Source organism: Miniopterus natalensis, chromosome 7, assembly GCF_054644295.1.
Source record: "Miniopterus natalensis isolate mMinNat1 chromosome 7, mMinNat1.hap1, whole genome shotgun sequence".
In the NCBI taxonomy this organism is placed as follows: Eukaryota; Metazoa; Chordata; class Mammalia; order Chiroptera; family Miniopteridae; genus Miniopterus; species Miniopterus natalensis.
The window spans coordinates 74,572,864-74,592,967 of NC_142087.1; the positions used below are offsets into that span (position 1 = coordinate 74,572,864).

The following is a 20,104-nucleotide window of genomic DNA, read 5'->3' on the forward strand; positions in this document are numbered from 1 at the left end:
ATAAAAACAAAGGTGTAGCACAATCAGCTTGCTTTAGACGTTACTACTATAAACACACACACAAAAGAATGTTCTCTGGCATATGGTAAAGTTCACATTCTCTTAAAGGACTGAAAACCTGACAGTCATTTTGCCTCTAGGATATACTTTCAACATTTTAAGTTGCCATATAAAACTGTACATATAATGTGAGCTCAATTATGTTTTTGAAAAATTTCACATACCAAGAAATAGCACCCAAAATGTTAATTGGGAATTAATTGTTTTGGGGTCATGAGATTTTAGGCTGTCTTTATCTTCTTTATGCTTTGCTGTATTTTCAAAATTTCATACACTGAGTATATTATATTGAGAACCCAAAATAAATAAAAACTGTGGAAAAAACACAAAACCCTAGTTGTACCAGTCCTGTAATGATCCCCATCACACTCTGATTAAGGAGCTTCAATGCCCTTTGTACCAGTTTTAATCTTGCTGCTCACCCCAAAGGTACATATAACCTGGCTTTTCCAGCAACAAAACCCCCGACATTCCATTTATCCCATGTTTGTAAGGACAGCAGAGAGTAATGCAACTGTTTGAAACCAAGCCCCCTAGAATCATGCTTTCTCACTATCTTTGGTGTAATCCCATCTGCCGAGTTTCTTTTTTAACTTATTCACTGTAGTCTGCATTACAAAAACAATTAAGTACGTTGAGTGTGCTTTTTCTACTTATACATAAACCTCTCTCTGCCTCACACCCAATAAAAAAATAAAAAAAAAATACTGATGTCATCATATCATCATCACCCAATGCCACCTTTATGAAAATCGCTGGTTTAATAACTACACTGGGAATCAGTTCTAGTCTTGACATTGTCTGGGAGACTGAGTAAACCCTTCACCATCTCTAAGTTTCCATTTCTCCACATATAAAGTACAGAAGATGTTCCAGTAATCTTGAATATCCTCCCCTACTCTTTTATATTGTAATTCTTCAAGATCCTGTTATGCTCTATATATGTGAATTAGTCACCAAAACACACCTAAGATTAGTCTCCCAACAGGCAGAATATCAATCACAGGAGCAGCTAACATTTATGAGATATGCTCACCACTGCCAGGGACCTTGCTAAGCACTTCACTATGAAGTAGGAATTATTATCATCCCATGAAGAAACGGATGCAGGAACAGAATGGCTCAGTAACTTGCCCAGAGTTACAAATTGCAGAGCTGGTACATAAGCTCCGAAGGTATGACTCCAGAGCTCATTGAGATTTATATCTCCCAGGTGCAGGCAAATTCTCTTTGTCTAAACAGAGCACAACACAGACGACGGACAGAAAGCAAGCAAGCTAGCTTTCTACACCTCTGATACATAGAAGTCTGAGAACTGAGTATAGATACACTTACTATTCTCACAATTATACATCATCAAGAAACAAGCTTACTTTCCTCACCACTTTCAAAAGCCTGGCTGACAGTCAGTGTGTTTATGCTCAGATATGACTAGCTCAGCTCCAGGGTTAGAGTAGTGCAAATGAGGTTATGGTGCCAGTTTGACTCCAAGGCAGGCCTGCAGCTCTGCATAAAGAACAATTCTTTGCCCTACCCGGTTGCTCAGTGGTTAGAGCATTAGCCCATGGACTGAGGGGTCTTGGGTTTGATTCCAGTCAAGGGCATGTAGCTCGGTTGCAGGCTCCATCTCCCACCCATGTCGGGGAGCGTGTGGGAGGCAATCAATTGATGTGTTTCTCTCCCTTTCTGCCTCTCTCTGAAAAGCAAGGGAAAAAATATCCTCTGGTGAGGATTAAAAAAAACACACAACTCTTTGCATAAGGAGTAGGCTGGGGGAAGTTCCCCAATTCCACACAGCTACCTCAAAAATGCCTAACCAGTCACAGGGAAAGTGATGGGTGCAAAACAATGTCTGCACCTAGAAAATACATCAAAACCATACGATGGACACCCGTTTTCAACATGACAAGTAGTCACATCATTCCATTCACACACACACACACAAAAACCAGAACTGGGGCTGATAAAATGAGTAAGCTCAGCAGAAGTCTAGGCTGCTCTTCCTTTAAAAAAAAAAAAAAATATATATATATATATATACACACACACATATATACACATATATATGTGTGTATATATGTTTTTATTGATTTTTTTCAGACAGAGAGGAAGGGAGAGGGAGAGAGAGAGAAACATCAATGATGAGAATCATTGATCGGCTGCCTCCTGCACACCCCCTACTGGGGATCGAGCCCACAGCACAGGCCTGTGCCCTGACCAGGAATCAAACCAAGATCTGGATCACAGGTCGATGCTCAACCACTGAGCCACACCGGCTGGGCCGCTCTTCCTTCTTAAAAAGCATCAGACAGCTTAAGTATACCTTAAGACTTTAATTTTCACATTACTTTCCAAAGAGAAGTTAGAAAAGTTCTGATCCTCATACTTAAAACTGCCCTTTCTGTATAAAGGCAGAAATTGTACTCAGATCAGAAAAGAAAGTGCACTTATCTGGGCTTCAGACCTAATACCACTCCTCTGGGCCTAATTCAGTAATATAGTCATTTAAGGGTCAGTATTTCCAGACAGCTAACAGCATCTATTTTTCTTCCTCTAACTGTAACTTTCAAGAATTTCCACTTTCTCTTCTTAAATGAAAAGAAATAAAAAACAGTGAGTGAAAAACTTGATCTAATCAAATGTGTCCTGATCCTCTAGAGCCAGCATAGACTTATTCAAGAGCTTAAGCTCTAGGAAAAGAAAAAAGAAAAAAAAGCAGGCTTGTGTTCAAATTACACCCCTTACAAGTTATGTGACCTTGAACAAATTATTTAGCTCTACAAGCCTGCTTTCCTCATCTGTAAAACACTACATCTCGGGGCTAGGGTGTTAATTAATAGGGAAATGCACACAAAACGCCTATAGAAAGGGCTCAACAAGTGGAGGCAGCACCTGCTGCCACTGCCATGCTGGGAGACAGGAAGATGGACCAAAGAGCTAGAAGAAGGGGAGAGCGAAGATGGAAACTACTGACCAGGGTTAGTCACTTCCGGGAAACAGGATTTCTCAAACACCACCGTCTTTAAGTCAGAGGAAAGACTGAAGAGGAAGAGAAGACTCGCCATCATGATGTGGGCTAAATGTTTCACTGTTACCCTCTGGTTAGCGAAAAATGTGCAGTCTATAGGAAGAAATCAAGATTATTCTGTGCATCAAGAGACACAGAAACAGTCTAAAAGGTGAAACGGTGAGTTTCAGAAAGCGAAACTAGGTGACATGGTCAGGAATAATCCCCTTCTCCAAAAAAAAAGAAATGTTCTCATCAAGAAGTTTTATAAAGCCCCTTTCCCTTCCCCTTTTCTTCCAAGAACAATTCAGTCATTAGGTGGGGCCGGGTGTCTATGCCACGGGCAGCCACGGGAGACCCAATGGGCCACAGCAGGATGAGGAAGGCTGCCCTGCGTGAGGCGGCGTAGCCAGAAAGAGGAGAGCGTCCAGCCGGGAAGGGGGGGTGCCGCGATGGGGCACCAGAGTGCAGGCAGGGCTCAGAGGAATGTCCACACAGGGAAGGAGCAGCCTGATGCAGGGGGTCAGAGCCCATGGGGCACAGAGGGCACACATGCTGGTAGATGGCCTGGCGCAGGGCAAGGGAGCTCAAGAGGGGTGAGAAGAAAAAAGGACAGCCCAGCAAAGAGAACTGAACTATGTTTGGGGTGAGAGGGATCTCCGAAAGGGACTGGGAAATGGGCGCATGGCTACCTACATACAAGGGATTGAGCAAATATATTAAGGAAAATGAGTTAGGATTCTCACTGTCAAAGAGGAGCTACAAATATGGAAAGGAAGAAAACTAGAATGAACCCCGAGGTGTAGGATTTAAATCACAGGGATATGTATATGCAAAACTAAATATAGATGCCAGTGTGTGCATGGGTATGCATACATATATCCCATAGCGCTATACATTGAGATGGCCTAGACGTCACAACACTCCAATAGCGATAAGCGCGCCCGGCACCTGGATCTTGACTTCTAAATACCCCTTCTGCGCTGAAAAGAATGCGTTCTTTGGAGAAATAGGCGACTCTAGGTCTGGGGTAGGAAAGCACAAAATGTGCCCAGGACACCTTGTTAGGCCAGGAGGTAATAAGGAAGTGTTCAAGAAGGATGGGCATGTGTAAAATGGACAGATGTCAGCCGGCCGGTGTGGCTCAGTGGTTGAGCATAGAGCCATGAACGAAGAGCTAATGGGTTCAATTCCCAGCCAGAGCACGTGTCCGGGTTATGGGCTCGATCCCCAGTAGGGGGCATGCAGGAGGCAGCCACATGATGTTTCTCTCTTATCGATGTTTCTATCTCTTTACTGCTCTCCCTTCCTCTCTCTCTAAAATCAATAAAAACATATTTTTTAAAAAATTAAAAAGGACAGATATCAGGGCAAAGGGGTTCCCATTGGCCTAATCAGGACAACTGAGCATGTACAAAAATAATGATAGTAACATTAAAGTCACAAGCCTATGGTGATAAAAATAAGTAAACTTTAAAAATTAAAAAGCATGGATCCATACTAATAGATATATACACATTATAGTGGGAAAACCGGGCAAAAATTACCAGACTGGAAAAAAATAATCACTAAGCACAAATAGGTTTCAAGAAAGCCTTTATTTCTACATTGTAGAATCCAATCAAAAGAGTAGATCAAATATTATACTTTCATATTAAATTAGCCACACTGCTATAACATTTAAAGAAATTTGAAATTCTTCTATTTAATTTTATTAATAGTATTTAGGAATGAGATTAAATCAACTTGTCACCAAAGGGGCTAGAATTTCCCATCAAGTTTTTCATATATTGATAAACACAGCAAGTATATTTTCTTTATAGCTTTCCTTTCAAGAATTTCTTGCCAAAAATAATCTTATATCAAGGCACTATGTGGAATTATAGTGGGGAAACACAGAACCAACCAGGAAAAGATGTTATAGCAAAAAGATTGTAAAAGTTATCCTAGCACGAACACAGCATTTACTAAATTGCTATTACCCTTCAAAAATCAGTTCTCTTGGCCTAGCACTTCCTAAGGTGCAAATTTTTCAAATATCTGTGTGTGTATAAAGATGAGACAAAAACAAAAAAATGAAAACACTTGTGATGAAAAGATGATTATAAATAAATTAATTTCTTTTATCATTCTTAAAGTTGATTTAATAGTTTTAAAATATTGTTCAACAGAACAACGGTGGTAACATTTGCTAGATCCCAATTAAACATGATTCTGGGATATGTCTGATGATACAAGCTTACATAAATAATCTGTGTTTACTCAAGTATCACAATGAAAAGAGTCAGTTTTTCACACATACAATACACAACTTGAAACTATAACTTCAATCTATGCAGAATGTCTTACTATTTTAATATCTGAACTATTAAATCAATAGAACTAACAATACCCAAATTAAACTGGTAGTGGTGTTTAATTTGCGGCTACTGGGGAATGTTACTAAACACACACCACAAAATCTGTTCCAAAACAAGACCTAAAAGAATTATTTTTGCCATTCTTTCCATTGCAAGCTTCCCGCTTGGCTTTAGTCAAACTGGCGTGAATAGCTACAGAAATTAGCAATATATTCTCAGAAAAAAGGGCCAAGGAAATCAAAAGAACACAGGTGGTACACACGTTAGCAATAATCCTCTACTCCCAGGGCACCTCAGAGCCTTCAGCATCCCCAGCCATAGCACCTGCTCCTCCAGCTCAGCACAGCCTTGGCAATACCACCACAGCATGGGAGGACTTCTCCTTTGCAAACATGCTGACCCTTGTTCTTCCAGATCTAAATTTTCAGAGTTCAAATGAAGGACGGGGTAATGGAAAAAATTAAACTTGTTGTAATTAACTGCTTCAACCCTGCTCTACCACGACCAGTTCATCAGAGATGCTAACACAGTAGGAAGTTTCCTTCCTTGCCCTTCTCTCTCTATTCCAACTTAGCACTGTGACTAAGAAACTGTAAACGGTTTATCTGCTGAATATCTATCTATCTAGTATCAAGACTTGCAAACATCTGACAAATATTCTCTTCTTTAAACCTCACAGTAGCCCTAGCCAGGTAGCTCAGTTGGTTAAACCATCATTCAGATAAGACAAGGTTGTGGGTTCAATCCCCAGTCAGGTCACATACAAGAATCAACCGATTAGTGTGTGAATGGGTGAAACAATGGGTTGATTTTTTTTTTTCTTTCTCTCTCCACTCTTCCTCTCTCTCTCTCTAAAATCAATCAATAAAACTTTTTTTTTTTTTAAATAAGCCCTCACAGTAATCCTGTGTTGATAGCTGTCTTCTCTCTCTCTTCCTAGGTCGATGCTCAACCACTAAGCCACGCCCAGCTGGGCTTCCCTTTTTATACACTAGGAAACACTCATTCCAATAACTGGATCAAGAAGACATCTGAACAAAAATGAAATCCGATCATCCAAAAGCTTAAAAAATCCAGGTAAAATAGGCAAAGCTTGTACTTTTGTTTTGTTTTACTGTTGTTGTTGTTGTTTGGGGCTGGGGGTCCTTTGGGCCCTATCACCTTTAATTTTTCATAAATATAAAGGTCACATCAAAAAAATTACCTTTGTTCATGGGGGTCCATTATACTATTCATTCTACTTTTGTATATATTTGAAAATTTTCTATAACAAAACAAAATAATTAAGGAAAAACATTATCTTAAACATAAATAAAGCCAACCAAAAAAAGTAGCTCTTACCCCTAGTGACAAATGAAATTCAAATAAATCCAAATCTTTTAATTCACACAAATCTTAAGATTTCTGGATACTTAAAACCAGAATGAAAAAGCCAGGCACGCAAGCAAGCTAACAATGAAACAGAATATCAAACCAACACCAAAACCCAAACATTTCACACCCTCCCACTCTCACATTCACACACACACACACACACACACACACACACACACACACACACAGTGAAGGATTCCACCTGTCCCTTTCAGATAAAGCCTGCCACTAGTCAAGCTTAAGCTATTACTGAAAAATCTCAGCAATAGAGGTCATTTCCACCTTCCATCCTATAGTATGGAGCACTAGAGACTAGCTACTTATGAATAACAGATTTATTCCTATACCACCCATATAGACTTCCGATTTCAGAAAGTGTTTCTTCCTCATCTATCCTTGAAAGTAGCATAATATAAGACAATTTCTCATTTCCTAGGCAAAAACTCCCTCTCAAAGGTAGGCAAGTATATTCAAGACATAAAGAAATAGCTATTACCATAAATTAGAAAATACCAAAGCCATTAACCTAAATACTTTTGTAATTAAAAATCAGAAACTAGGCTCCTAGCAATGTGTAAAACTTCTTGCATCTGCCCCCATTCTAAATGAGGACTGTTTTCCTAGTTTATCCATCTTCTTAAACTAAATTTCAAGTTTATGTACAAGACAAACCATTAATACAGTCATTTGTGATTTTCAATTTCAAAGCATTATCATATTCATGCTATATAACATAAGATACAAAGCACTTAAAAGGGTTAAAGTCCATGTTGAATCCTAAATAGGTAAAACTTAAAACTCCTACTTGTCATCAAAAACCCATATAACCAAACATCTGACTGCACTGGGCTTAATTAATCTGAAACTATGCTATGAATCATACTTTCAAATATAATTAACATTTTTACAAATCCATCATGTTTTTATTTAATTCTTTTAGTTTCTCACCTTGAAGTCTTAGTATTTAGTACATCAACCTTTAACTTACTCAAATGAGCAGGGGACTGGCTAGACGTACCTTTTAGGACCTCAGATTTGCTGCCTCAACTTTACTTCACTGACAACAAAATATTTACTGAGCATCTACTGTGTGCCAAAACAGTGTTCTAGGCACTAGAGCAGGGGTGGGGAACCTTTTTTCTGTCAAGGGCCATTTGGATATTTATAACCATTTGTGAGCCATACAAAATCATCAACTTAAAAATTAGCTATGAAAAAGCTCCTAAATTTATTGAATTTTGAGTCCTGCCTGTGGTTGCCCTGGCAGGGCCAGGCCAAATGATTTTGCAGGCCATATGGCCGGACATTCCCCACCCTTGCACTAGAACTACAACAATGAACAAGAGAGATGGGGCTCATGCATTTAACACTGAATTAGAGGTCTGAGGTTGGGCAGGAGTATAGGAGTTAGCCAGTGAAAAAGACAAGGACAGAGCTTAGTCTGTGCTGGAAACCAGGTGAAGGCCCACATGGCTGGAGGGAAAGGAGAGGAGGAGCACAATGAAGCTGAAAAGGGAGGCAGAAGCCAAGGTCACCAACGGCCTTATAAGCTACAATAATGAGTTTGAATTGTATCCTAAGAGCAATGAGAGCCACTGAAGGGGAGGAGACAAGATTCATCATATCTGACAAATAAATAGACTGAGCACCTACTAAGTCTAAGTCTTCTAAGTCTAACACTCTTCAAGGTCTAAGGGAAGAGGCCTCAGCATGTAAATGCATCCCTCCTCCATTGGTCCTGAGAGCATCTATTTTAAGAAACTTCAGGTACTGCTCATCAGCATCACGCTCTTCAGGAGATAAACAGCAGAAACATTCCCAATAAATATGAATAGCACCACTACCACTAATCCCTACCAAGAACAGGCACAACCAGTGGGCCCAATGGGGTAAGACATTGAACTATGTCTTTTCAAAAATTTCTTTAAAATTTTTTTGCTGTCTTAAATGTCTACAATTAAAATATATTCACTATTATTCCTGGCAATTAAGGAATGTTAACACCAATTGAATCCCAGATGAACTGACCCTCAACTGAACACATCCACCCGGGAGAATAAAATCACTCAAAACTCTGAACATTTTTTACTAACCTAAAGCTGTGCTCCCTAGCCAAAGAGTTAAAATGTAAGAGAGAGCCCGGGCCAGTGTGGCTCAGTTGGTTGGAGCATCATCCCATGCACCGAAAGGTCATGGGTTCAATTCCCAGTCAGGGCACATACCCAGGTTTCGGGTTTGATCCCCAGCCAAGGCACGTATGGGAGGCAACCAATCCATCTCTCTCTCAGATTGATATTTCTCTCTCTCTCTCTGCCTCTCCCTTCTTCTCTCTCTAAAATTCATTTAAAAAAAAATATCCTTGGGTAAGGATTTTAAAAAAAGTAACAGATATGATTTAGGCTTCATTCATCACTGTAGGGATGTAACATGTAGAGATTAATGAAATTAGCTCTGAGAAAATAGCCAAATCAGGCAAATGTATAGCCAAGTTGTAATTTTTTTCTTTTATCACAGGCCCCAAAATATAAAAAATTTGTAAGTACCTGCCTGTCTTTAATCACTACATTATCACTCACGTTTAGATAAATACTTTTGAAGTTCCGCTGATACCAAAAAAAAAAAATTGCCAAATTTTATCAGGAGAGTTGCAGGAGCCAGCAGGTTTTACATGTTAGATTTTTCTGTTTCCTCATTCTTTAGCACTTTCTTCATTCTCTGATAATGTTTTGAAGGAAATAGGGAAAAATAACCCTGTGCTCACATCACACACCTACATACTTCCCAGTCATCCAGGGACCATCCTAGCAGCCCATTTCTCATCACCACCTGCCATCTTGTGCCTGTGTCATGGACTGGGAAGGCATGGGGAAACGAAGGCTCTGGTGAATAAAGAATTATCAACTGGTGTTCAAAGAATCAGAAGAAAAAAAATATTTAATATACAAATGGCCAATAAACACATGAAAAGATGCTCAACAGTACTGGTCTTTAAGGAAATGCAAAGCAAAACCACAATGAACCATCATTTCACACCTTCAAGGATGCCTATACCTATACTCAAAAGAAAAGAAAAAACAGGAAATAACAAGTGTAGGCCAGTATGTGGACAAACTGGAACTCTCATACATTGCTGTCAGGAATGTAAATTGGTGCCACCACTGTGGAAAAAGCCTAGCAGTTCTGCAAAAAATTAAATAGAATTACCATATGAGCCAGCAATTCCACTCCTAGGTATACACCCGAAAGAACTGAAAACAGGGACTCAAACACATACTTGTACACCAAAATTCATAGCAGCATTATTCACCATAGCCGAAAGGTAGAAACCACTCAAGTGTTCATCAACAGATGAAGACATGCAATGTAATATTATTCAGCCATAAAAAGAATGCAGTTCTGACATACGCTAACGCTACCATATAAATGAACCTTGAAACTATCATGCTAAGTGGAATAAGCCAGACATAAAAGGACAAATATTATATGATTCACTTATATGAAGTATCCAGAAAAGGCAAATTCATAGAGACAGAAACTAGGTTGAGGGGGTGGTAGGGGTTACTGCTTAATGGTAACAGAGTTAGGGTAATGGAAATAGTGATGATGGTTGTGTTACATTGTGAATGTAATTAATGCCACTGAATTGCACATTTAAATGATCAAAACACATGGCAAACTTTATGTTTGCACACATGCACACACACAAAAAAAGCAAGAAAAAACAAAGCATTTCAAAATCAGGATTAATATAGGAAGCATTCTGCCTGGCCGATGTGGCTCAGTGGTTGAGTGTAGACCCACGAACCAAGAGGGTCCCGGTTCCATTCCTGGTCAGGGCACATGCCTGGGTTGTGGGCTCAATCCCCAGTAGGGGGTGTGCAGGAGGCAGCCGACTGATGTCTCTCTCTTATCAATGTTTCTATTTCTCTGTCCTTTTCCCTTCTTCTCTGAAATAAATCAATAAAAACATATATATATATATATATAAAGCATTCCTCCCCTCAGGGTAAATGCAATCCAACAACGAAGAGGCTGGCGTGCCCTGGCAACAGTGAATTCAGTGTTTTCTTCACTCGCATCACTAAGTATTTAATTGCATATAATGGAGGCCCTATCCTAGGCACAAGGAAATTATAATCCAGAAAACTTCTCTCTATAAATTATAAGCTTTTATTCAAAAGTTAAGAGTAAATTCTTTTACTTAAAATACACAGAATCAAAATAAGTACATTAAGAACCCTAAAAAGCCAGTCTACTATCATCTTTGCCCCAACTTCCTTAAACTGGCAACTTTGTGATTTTTCTAAACTAGAATAAAAGATTTTAACTACACAAACATGACCACAACACATTTAGAAAAACACTATTGTCTGACCTTCCTCAGCCCATGGTCTACTGATCAGAAAAAATACACATCACAATCAAGAATATAATTTAGTCTTGGTGCCTAAAAGCATAACTCCTCAAAATGGGGCAATTAGTAGTTCTATGAGGAAAAAATATTCCCGTTTTTCCATCTTTCTAAGTTTAGGGGTGTTGAACACATGAGAATTAGGCAAAAGTTTAAACGTCTATTAATCATACTTAGAGGACCACCTGAAGGGTGAAAAAAGTTCCCTTTCTACTGATATTTAAATGTTTTTCAGCTCTTTAATAATAAACAGTTGCACTCACTAGTATACCCTAGATTAATTTAAGTTCTAAAACACAACACTGAGCTTTCCTACAATGTACACTTTCCTGTACCTGATACTACACCTTTTTCATCTTCGTAATCAGGCCACTAATTGCCTCAGAGCACTGTTTGTAATTGATGACAGTACGTAAGGTACCTCAGAAACAATGACCAGGTTCCCTTCTAGTTGATGCAAAGTACCTGCATATTTCTGTAACCTGGGAAGGGGGAGGAACAATACCTAGAGTCTAATAATTGCTTACTCACTTAACAAAAGAAGGGAGGCAAAGGGGGAATTTGAGAAGAGATAGCACTTTAAATTATTCAGTGTGATTCCCATGCTTGGGAAAACACTGAATTCACGGGATCAGCAGGAGGTATGAATGTTCTCCAGTATAAAGCCACAATATAAAAAGAATTACTGGGTCAAAATGTAATATTCATTTTCATTTAACATCCAGTTACCTAGAGGACTGAGAATAGGGAATGAGTCCAGGGCTCTATTTCATGCTTAAAAGCAAAAGTATGAAGCTAGAGGAAAGGACTGATTTATAAGATTAAAACTCAAAAGGATTACCCAGAGGACAAAACGGGGTGAAGATCTTAACATCCAAAAGATATTTCCATAAAATTCTTTTAGTTTTTTCCTTTGACCAAGGCAACACAAATTTCTTTTTCCCCCCCTTTCTTTGTCACAACAATTTCAAAGATAGACTTCAGTGTAGAAATCTGTCTTCTTTAAGATTTATGTCTTAAAACAATAGTATTGCAGTATGAACTTGCTATTCACCCCAAAAGTGAAACTGTGAAGTCTGATGATTACACACAAATACTTCACCATTACAGCAGCACTGCAGAATCTATGGCTCAGTATTTCAGTAGAGGTGGGAGACTAAGTGAATGAGAAATCTGAAATCTGAATTTTTAAAAATGGGGTGGCTTTAATAGTGACAGAAGTCACTATTCCTTTTCATAATTCAAGGTTCAACTCACACTTGCTCAGAATCATGTTAATATCAGATGCAAAAGGGACTCTAGAATCTGTCCAATTACTTAAGTTTACAGATGAGAAAACTGAAGTAAAAGTTTATATCTAGTTATTGGTAAAGTCAGACTGTAGCCAAATCCTCCTAACTCTCAGTGTAGTACTAGCATTAGACCAACTGGACATCTGAGGTTATAAATAATAATTACAAATATGGAGCTTTGTGTCAAACTCTGTGTTAAGCCATTATAAATGCATATTCCATTTACTTCTCACAACAACACTCAGAAAGAGAGTATATCCTCTATTTGGCAGATAAGAAAATTGAAAATGATTTGCCCACTCAGGGCTGATTCAAATCTAGGTCAGGCTGATTTCTAAGTTAAAAGTTCAGTCCTATTCTACAGTTCTTATCATGGCCTACAGGATGCTGACCCCTCCTTTACCTTTCTGAACTCATCTCCTACCACTCACTCACCTTTCACTCACAAAATCCAGTCAACCTTCACTCAAGCTCATCCCTGCCTCAGGGCCTTTACATGTACTGAGTGCTCCCCAAACTCACCCCAACCACTCCCCCCAGGCCTGTGAGCTCTTCAATCAGCCTTTCCCTAACCACTCAATCTAAAACAGACCCTCAGCCCAGCCGGGCGTGGCTCAGCGGTTGAGCGTCGACCTAGGATCCAGGTGACCAGGGTTTGATTCCTGGTCAGGGCACATGCCCGGGTTTCGGGCTGCAGCCAATCAATGACTCTCTCATGATTGATGTTTCTCTCTCTCTCTCTCTCCCTTCCTCTCTCTGAAATCAATAAAGATATATATTAAAACAGACCCTCAGTCACTCTTGCCACTGTCTGAAATTATCTTGTATATTGGCTGTCTCCCCATTAGAATAAAAGCACCACAAGGACAAAAACGTCCAGAAATGCTCCCCCACATTCATTTCTACACTGCCCAATACACAAAAGAGTATCTGACAAGAGGAGGAATTGAAAAAAACTATCTGCTGAATAAATGCATGAATACCTGTCTGAACCCCATCTCATTATGGGTCAGTATCATACAATTTAGCACTTGATTACATACTACCTTCTATTTTTCTCCAGTTGTTTCCTGTGAGGAATCTTGCCTTTTCAACCATATTGTATCTGCCTCAGGAATATCTTATAATTTTCTGCTTGAGGCAAATTAATGACTCGACATGGGTTTATATGATCATCTATAAAAAAAGCAGTCAACAGACTAGAATTCAATTAACTCCCATAGTTGGTAACATGATAGGCACTCATACTGTATTAAATACTGTACTATTGATCCACAGATCTTACATTCCTTTAATATCCTCACAACGTTCCACAAAAATACACATAGTGTGTAAAGAAACACATTCCTTTATGTCGCTAGTATTAGAAACTAAAGAGTAACTGCCCTTTCATTAATAGTACACACAAGCCTCCCTCTTCTCATGATAGCGCCATTAATTTCTTTTAAGCCAACACCCAATCTGTTTGCTTCAGATTATCTTTTATCTTGGCCAGCGTTAACCTCCAGTTTTCTCTCATTTCTCTGACAGGCCTCAGCAGCATCGCATTCCTTACTTATTGCTTGCTAAAGTTTTGCTTGCTTTATATGGTTCGATGTGTTCAACATATCTTCCATGATCTAAAAAACTGTAAAATTAGGGCAAGTAGGTCAGTAGCATTTTGGATCTATGCTTTGGAATTCTTACTCCCTTGAGAGCTCTAAAGAGTCACGGCAACACAAAGAGACCTTCCTTCCAGGTGATTTATTGTAGGCTGCTCCCACTGGCCTGTCAAGCATGGGGCAGGAAACTGGACTGGAGCAGAATCATCTACTGGCTTGAGTACTGATGGCCTGGAAAAGTAACTGATACTGTCTGAACGGCTGCTTCCAAAAAGCGTCCAAGTCTAGCAGATTTTCACTGTTAAAGACATTTCAACTCCAAACCCAAAACCTTGTTTCCAACATAGCAAAATTCTGCAAAGAGGGCATAAAACATGACCAAAGTCCTGGTCAAAAAGGTGCTGTTCAGATTTATAACTCCAACCTGTTCTCCAAATATGGTTTCCTTCTGAGAAGAATGACATGACACAATACTCGAAGAAAACATGTAAGTGTGCATATGCAGGCACATATGGAAAGAGGGGGTGTCTTTAACAGGGTGAGGCTTCTTAATTTTCTAAAATAAAATAATCCACATTTCACATTTATTTCATTCCAGAAAAGCTCAGGAACTAAGTGCATTGAGGCATTTAGAGCACATTTTCATGTGAGAAACAATGAGAAACAGCTATTTTCATACAATACTAACCTGGGGGAAATCTGCAACTGTCCTGCAGTTATTAGAAAAAGTTGCATTTGGTTATACAAAACATGTATCTTATCTAAAATCTTAGGACTAGTATTCGTATAGAATGTGGATGAATTCTCAACTTTCTATATGTAAAAACAATTCATTAAAAGTTTGATTATGATGTAGTTCTAGTTTTTCAACCAGCTTTGTTTTTTTGTGCCAAGCAGATCAGAGAATCAAGTGACTTGCTCAAGGTCATCTGGTCAAGTCAGGTTGGATTAGAATTACTGGTTCCTGCTTTCCAAAAGCCAGCCATAAATCAAACTTTTCTTGGAACTAAGCAGGCCAAAACGGAAAAACCATTCCCCATTTCCTTTCCATTATCAAAGGACAAAAGAAATGTTAGTTTAAATGGTAGAATTGCAATTAATAAAATTTCATCAGTGCATAGAGTATTACCTCTAACCATGCACAGGCACCTCTCTCAAAATTGGCAACATTTAACAATTTGCAAAGGTCAGGAACCTCTATACAACCTTCCCATGTGATGGCATCATAAACTCATGAAGATGTTTTTAAATCAACACTTCATATGTACATCTATAAATAGTTCACATATCTCCTAAAAGACCTGGTCAGACTGGAATGTGGAAGTACTCTGAGCTCTTAGGTCTTTTCTAAGGTAAAGGATCATAAATAAGTTCAAAGTTTTCTTCAGAACCCTGAAAGGAACAGGGATATTTCAACAGTGTATGTAAAATAAGTGATTAAATAAACAAGAATCACTCAGGCTGAGGGGCACAGAGAACTCGAGGAAAGAGGCGTTTTTATCACCCTATCACCTTCCTCTTCCTTTTTCAAATCCACCACTTCCATCACACTTCCTGCACCATCCTTTTCATTTCTACTTTTAAACTGCTGATATAAAACATTACTTTTGAATTAACAAAAACATAATGTCCAATGAAGCCATATTAAAAAAATACTAATTGGATTGGGATAGGGATATTAAAGTAGCTAAGAGTCCTCTGTATTTGTTACAAATCTATTATAGTCATATTTAGTAATTTTCCTCACATCCAATCTCCTAGGTCAAACAGTACATCCTCCCATTTCAGGTGACCCTCAAGTCCAGGAAAATTTCCCTTTGCTTTGAAACTATGAGTCATTGACATTAAGAGTTAGCATTAGATCTCAAAAGTATTAAGTTAATGGCTAGGCTGAAACCGTGGCTGGGTTATACTATATGAACAACTTTAAAACTTTTATAACCAACATGATTTTTTTTCATCTCAAATTCAAGTCTACCTATTTCTGAATACAGTTGTAACACACTCTTGGAGTGATAGTTTCTCTTTAGCCCTTGAGCAAAATGTGGCCACAGGGTATATAAAGCAAATCAAAAGAGAGGACTGGAAAAAATTAAACCTGGAAGGAAATACAAGTCTGACACTTTCCATTATGCCAGAAAACAATTGTCATTACTTGGAAATGTATTAGGTTGAGCCATACCAAACCGCCATTATATAAAACTGTATTTTCCCTGCAAACACAGAAATTTCATAGGGTTTGACCTAATATTATTTTCTAAGCTCATTTTAATAATTATCTCAAATAAGGTCTTCATATCCCAAAGCACATAAACCTTTTAGTTTTTTAGACTGCCTTAACCTTTTAAAAAGATTTGCCATGCCACTGTCCAAACCTGGTCATTTGAAAAATTAAGCTCATTAACAGGAAAGCCTAGTCAAAACCACCAAATTGGCTGAATCTAACCAACCATGCTTTCATGAACCCTAACACCACTCCACATCCTCTCTCACTAACAGAATATAAGTCCTAAGAAGATCTGCCTTTTAGAAGACTTATATTTAAGGAGATACAATGGAAAATTTAAGTGCTTTGCAGCCTTTTCAGTGATAAGTGATATAGGAATCTAAGCATGGTAAAAGCCCATCACTTTTCACTGGGGTTCCAATGACCTAAAAATCTACCACTGAGGAATTTTAATTAAGTTGATAAGTTCCATTTCTGTTGGAGAATTTGGCTTCTAATCCTTGTAATCAGAAGGGTGATTACAATCCCAGAGGGATATATTTTTCCATTTAGATATGCCTGATTTATGCACCCACAGCAGAAATAACCTGTCACTTTCACAAAAGGGGTTATGGCTCCAAGGCTGCCTCTAGGTCCAAATCCATCATTTCACACCCATTTTTATCAGAGTCTAATATCCAATATGCTAACGGGCTCTTCTCAATTAATTCTACTAATTACTCAACCTGTTCTTTTTTTTTTCATTTCCCTTTATTGTTGAAAGTATTACAGATGTCCTCTTTTTCCCCCCACTGACCCCCTCGACCCTGTTCCCGCCCCCGCCCCTCCCCTCCCTCAACCTGTTCTTGTTCTGCCAAAATTCCTATCTACTGATCCATCAGGCCATATACTCTGTCTACTGGACACCTCACAAACCTAGGGCAATCTGATGTTGCCTGTTCTATCTTCCTAGACCCAGTTATAGTACAAACCATCAATACTAACCATCAAGTGAAATATACTCTTTAACAAAATCAGGAGAGACTATCCTGCCCTATCTAGAAATTTCTCTATTCAGCTAGTTCAGAATGCACTAGTCACCACTACAATCCCACATGGTATTTCTCTATAGTTAATTAAACCATCAGCCTTTTCCTAACATCCAAATAATCCAGACTTTTTCTAGCAGAATTTACTCTCCTTACCCTGCCCTCAACATCATCCCCTGATAATTTTTCAGCCTAAACTGAGGTTTTCTCTAGAGCTCCATGGTGACACCAAGTCAGGCAAATACATTCCTGAAACCTTCCATCTACTCCTTTTTTTACTAAAGTTTTTGTCCGTGTATGTGTTTTTTATGAAAACTATGCATCAGGTATAGTGATAAGCGTTTTAAAAGGAAATTTATCTACTTCCATCCTTAAAACTTTATGAGGTTAGGAATAGTACCCCATTTTACAGAGGAGAAAAGCTGAGGTTTAATAACTAACCCAAGGTCATACAGGGCAGGGACTCAAATCCAAGTCTGACCTCAACGTCCTCTGACCTTAACACTCCCTATACAGTTCCTCCTAATCCCTCCTCACGTCCTAGACGTCTGCTCCGTCGTCTTATGAAGTCTTGGGCAGAGGGGTTCCGTTTCTTCAGGGGCTGTCCTTCCTTTAAAGGACGTGCCTTTGAGCAGAATGAGTACCCAACCCATCTTGTCTCCACTCCCCTCCCTCCCACCTGACACCATCTACGCGAGGCCTTTATCACATCTCCCCCAGGGCCAATTTAAATGTTCCCTCTGACCCCAGAGCAGGCACCGGAGAATACAGAAGGGCCACCTTCTCTACCCTCAAGGCTCGGAGAGGGCAGAAGTGAAAGAAAAAGGAAGCGCTGGGGCAGCATCTTAAGCCTTCATTCAGGAAGAAACTGGCAGGGGGCGGGAGAAGGGGGTGGGGGCTTGAGACGAACGGGGGGGGTGCGTAAGGTGGGGGTGACAAGAGTGTGCCCTTGGGGGTAGGCCGGGCGGGGGTGGGGCAGAGACGGGGAAATGGCTCGGACGCTCACGGGGTTAGTAGAGCGAATGGGGAGCGGACCTCCGTACGGGGGAGGGGTGCGCTGCGCGAGCAAAGGGATCCAGCCGCTCGGGAGAGAATGGATGTGTCGGGGAGGAGGACCTGAGGTGGATGTAACGGGGGGACGCGGAGGGAAGAAAGGGTAGCGATGACGAGAGGGAAACGGTGGAGTGACCGCGGAGGCGGGAGGGGGAGGATGGATGGCAACCGGGAAGGTGGGGCGCCTCCAGACCCGGCTCTCGCCGCTCGGCCGGGACCCGCGGGCGGGCGGGCGGGCGGGCGGGCGAGGTTGGGGTGCGCGGAATGCCGGGAACGGGGGCTTGAGGAGACCCCGGGGGAGGAGGAGCGGCACTAATCGAACCGAGAAGCGGGAAGAGAGGGTTCCAGGGAGGTAAGGACGGGAAAGGGGGTGTCCCGGCGCCAAGGAGGGGTGTGTGAAAGCAGGTCGCGTTCGCGAGGGGATGGGGTTAGGAGGGCAGGAGGCTGGCTTGGGGCGGGGGGGGGGGGGAGTTCCGGAGCCCGTCCGAGCGCAGAGAGCGGGAATGTCCTGGCGTCTCCCGAGGGTCAGGCCGGGGTCCCAGCAGCTTCTGAGGGCCAGGCTCGGGGTCGCCTCCGGGCCGGCGTCCCCTCAGGGCAGGGCGGGGGTTCCCGGAGTTCCCTCGTGGCCAGAGCGGCAGTCCCCCCCGGGCCCCAGGCCCCTTCCTACCTATGCCGGGCGCCACATAGACGAAGTAGAGCAGCGAGGACGAGAGCGAGAAGAAGAAGAGCGCGGCGATCAGCGAGCGGCGCGGCAGCCGCAGCAGCCCCCGGCGGACGCGCATGCTGCAGCCGGGCGGCCGCTCGAGGGCCGGGCCGGGCCTGCTCCCGCCGCTTCCCGTCCACCGCCGCCTCGGCCTCCGCCTCCGCCGCCGCCTGGGCCTCGGCCACCACCTCCCGGGTCTCGCCGGCCGCCGCCTCGCCGCTCCCAGCCGCCGGCCGCCGCGGGCCGGGACACATGAAGCAAGCGAGGGCCCGAGCGGCCCGGAGCGAGCGCAGCGGCGGGGCGGGGCGGGGAGGGGCGGGGCGGGCGGGCGGCGGGGGGCGGGCCGGGGCGGGGCGGGGCCAGTGCCGCCGGGCACCGTAGCAAAAGACCCGCGCGCGCGCGCTCGCCGCTCGGCCCTGGCGGCAGCTCGGCGCCAGCAGGGAACGTCGCCAAATGGCTACAACCCCTCTCCCGGCGCGGCCACCGCCCAGGCTTTCGGGGAGCGTCGCTCAAGTGCCCGTAGGCTTTGCGCTTTGGCACCCCTGCACCCGGGAGCCAAGGGGCGGTCTGCAATGTCGAAGCGGCTGGTCGCCAAGTGCGGCACGAGATCTGGAGCTAAGTATTCATTCATTCACCCAGTTCACTCATTCATTCAATTACCATGTATGGGACGCCGGACATATGCCAGACACCGATCTTGATGCTGGGGAGACTTCAAAGAACAAAACAGACAGAATCTGTGTCTTCTTGGAACCTACATTCAAATGAGAGGAGAAAAAGAAACATCAATTCGTAATATCTGGTACTGATAAGTGATAGGAACGCAAGAAAACAGGAGAACATGTTGGAGGCAAGCCAGTGGGGTCAAGAAAGGCCAAAATGAACGGATGACATGAACTGAAACATTAAAAAGTGAATAGCAGATGCAAAGGCCTGAGGTTAAAAAGCCTGATTTGTCCCCAGATTGACTCCAGTAAGATAGGGAGAG

At 41.7% G+C, this 20,104-nt stretch overlaps 1 protein-coding gene across 1 annotated transcript in view; it reads right to left on the minus strand.

The window, feature by feature from the left end:
• Positions 1 to 19,238, minus strand: part of B4GALT5 (beta-1,4-galactosyltransferase 5) — a 70,885-nt gene extending 51,647 nt beyond the window's left edge. The window contains exon 1 of the mRNA XM_087819162.1: positions 19,081 to 19,238. Coding sequence (XP_087675288.1) covers positions 19,081 to 19,195 — 115 coding nt within the window. The 5' untranslated portion in view covers positions 19,196 to 19,238. The remainder of the gene's footprint in view (positions 1 to 19,080) is intronic.
• Positions 19,239 to 20,104: the final 866 nt, after the last annotated feature.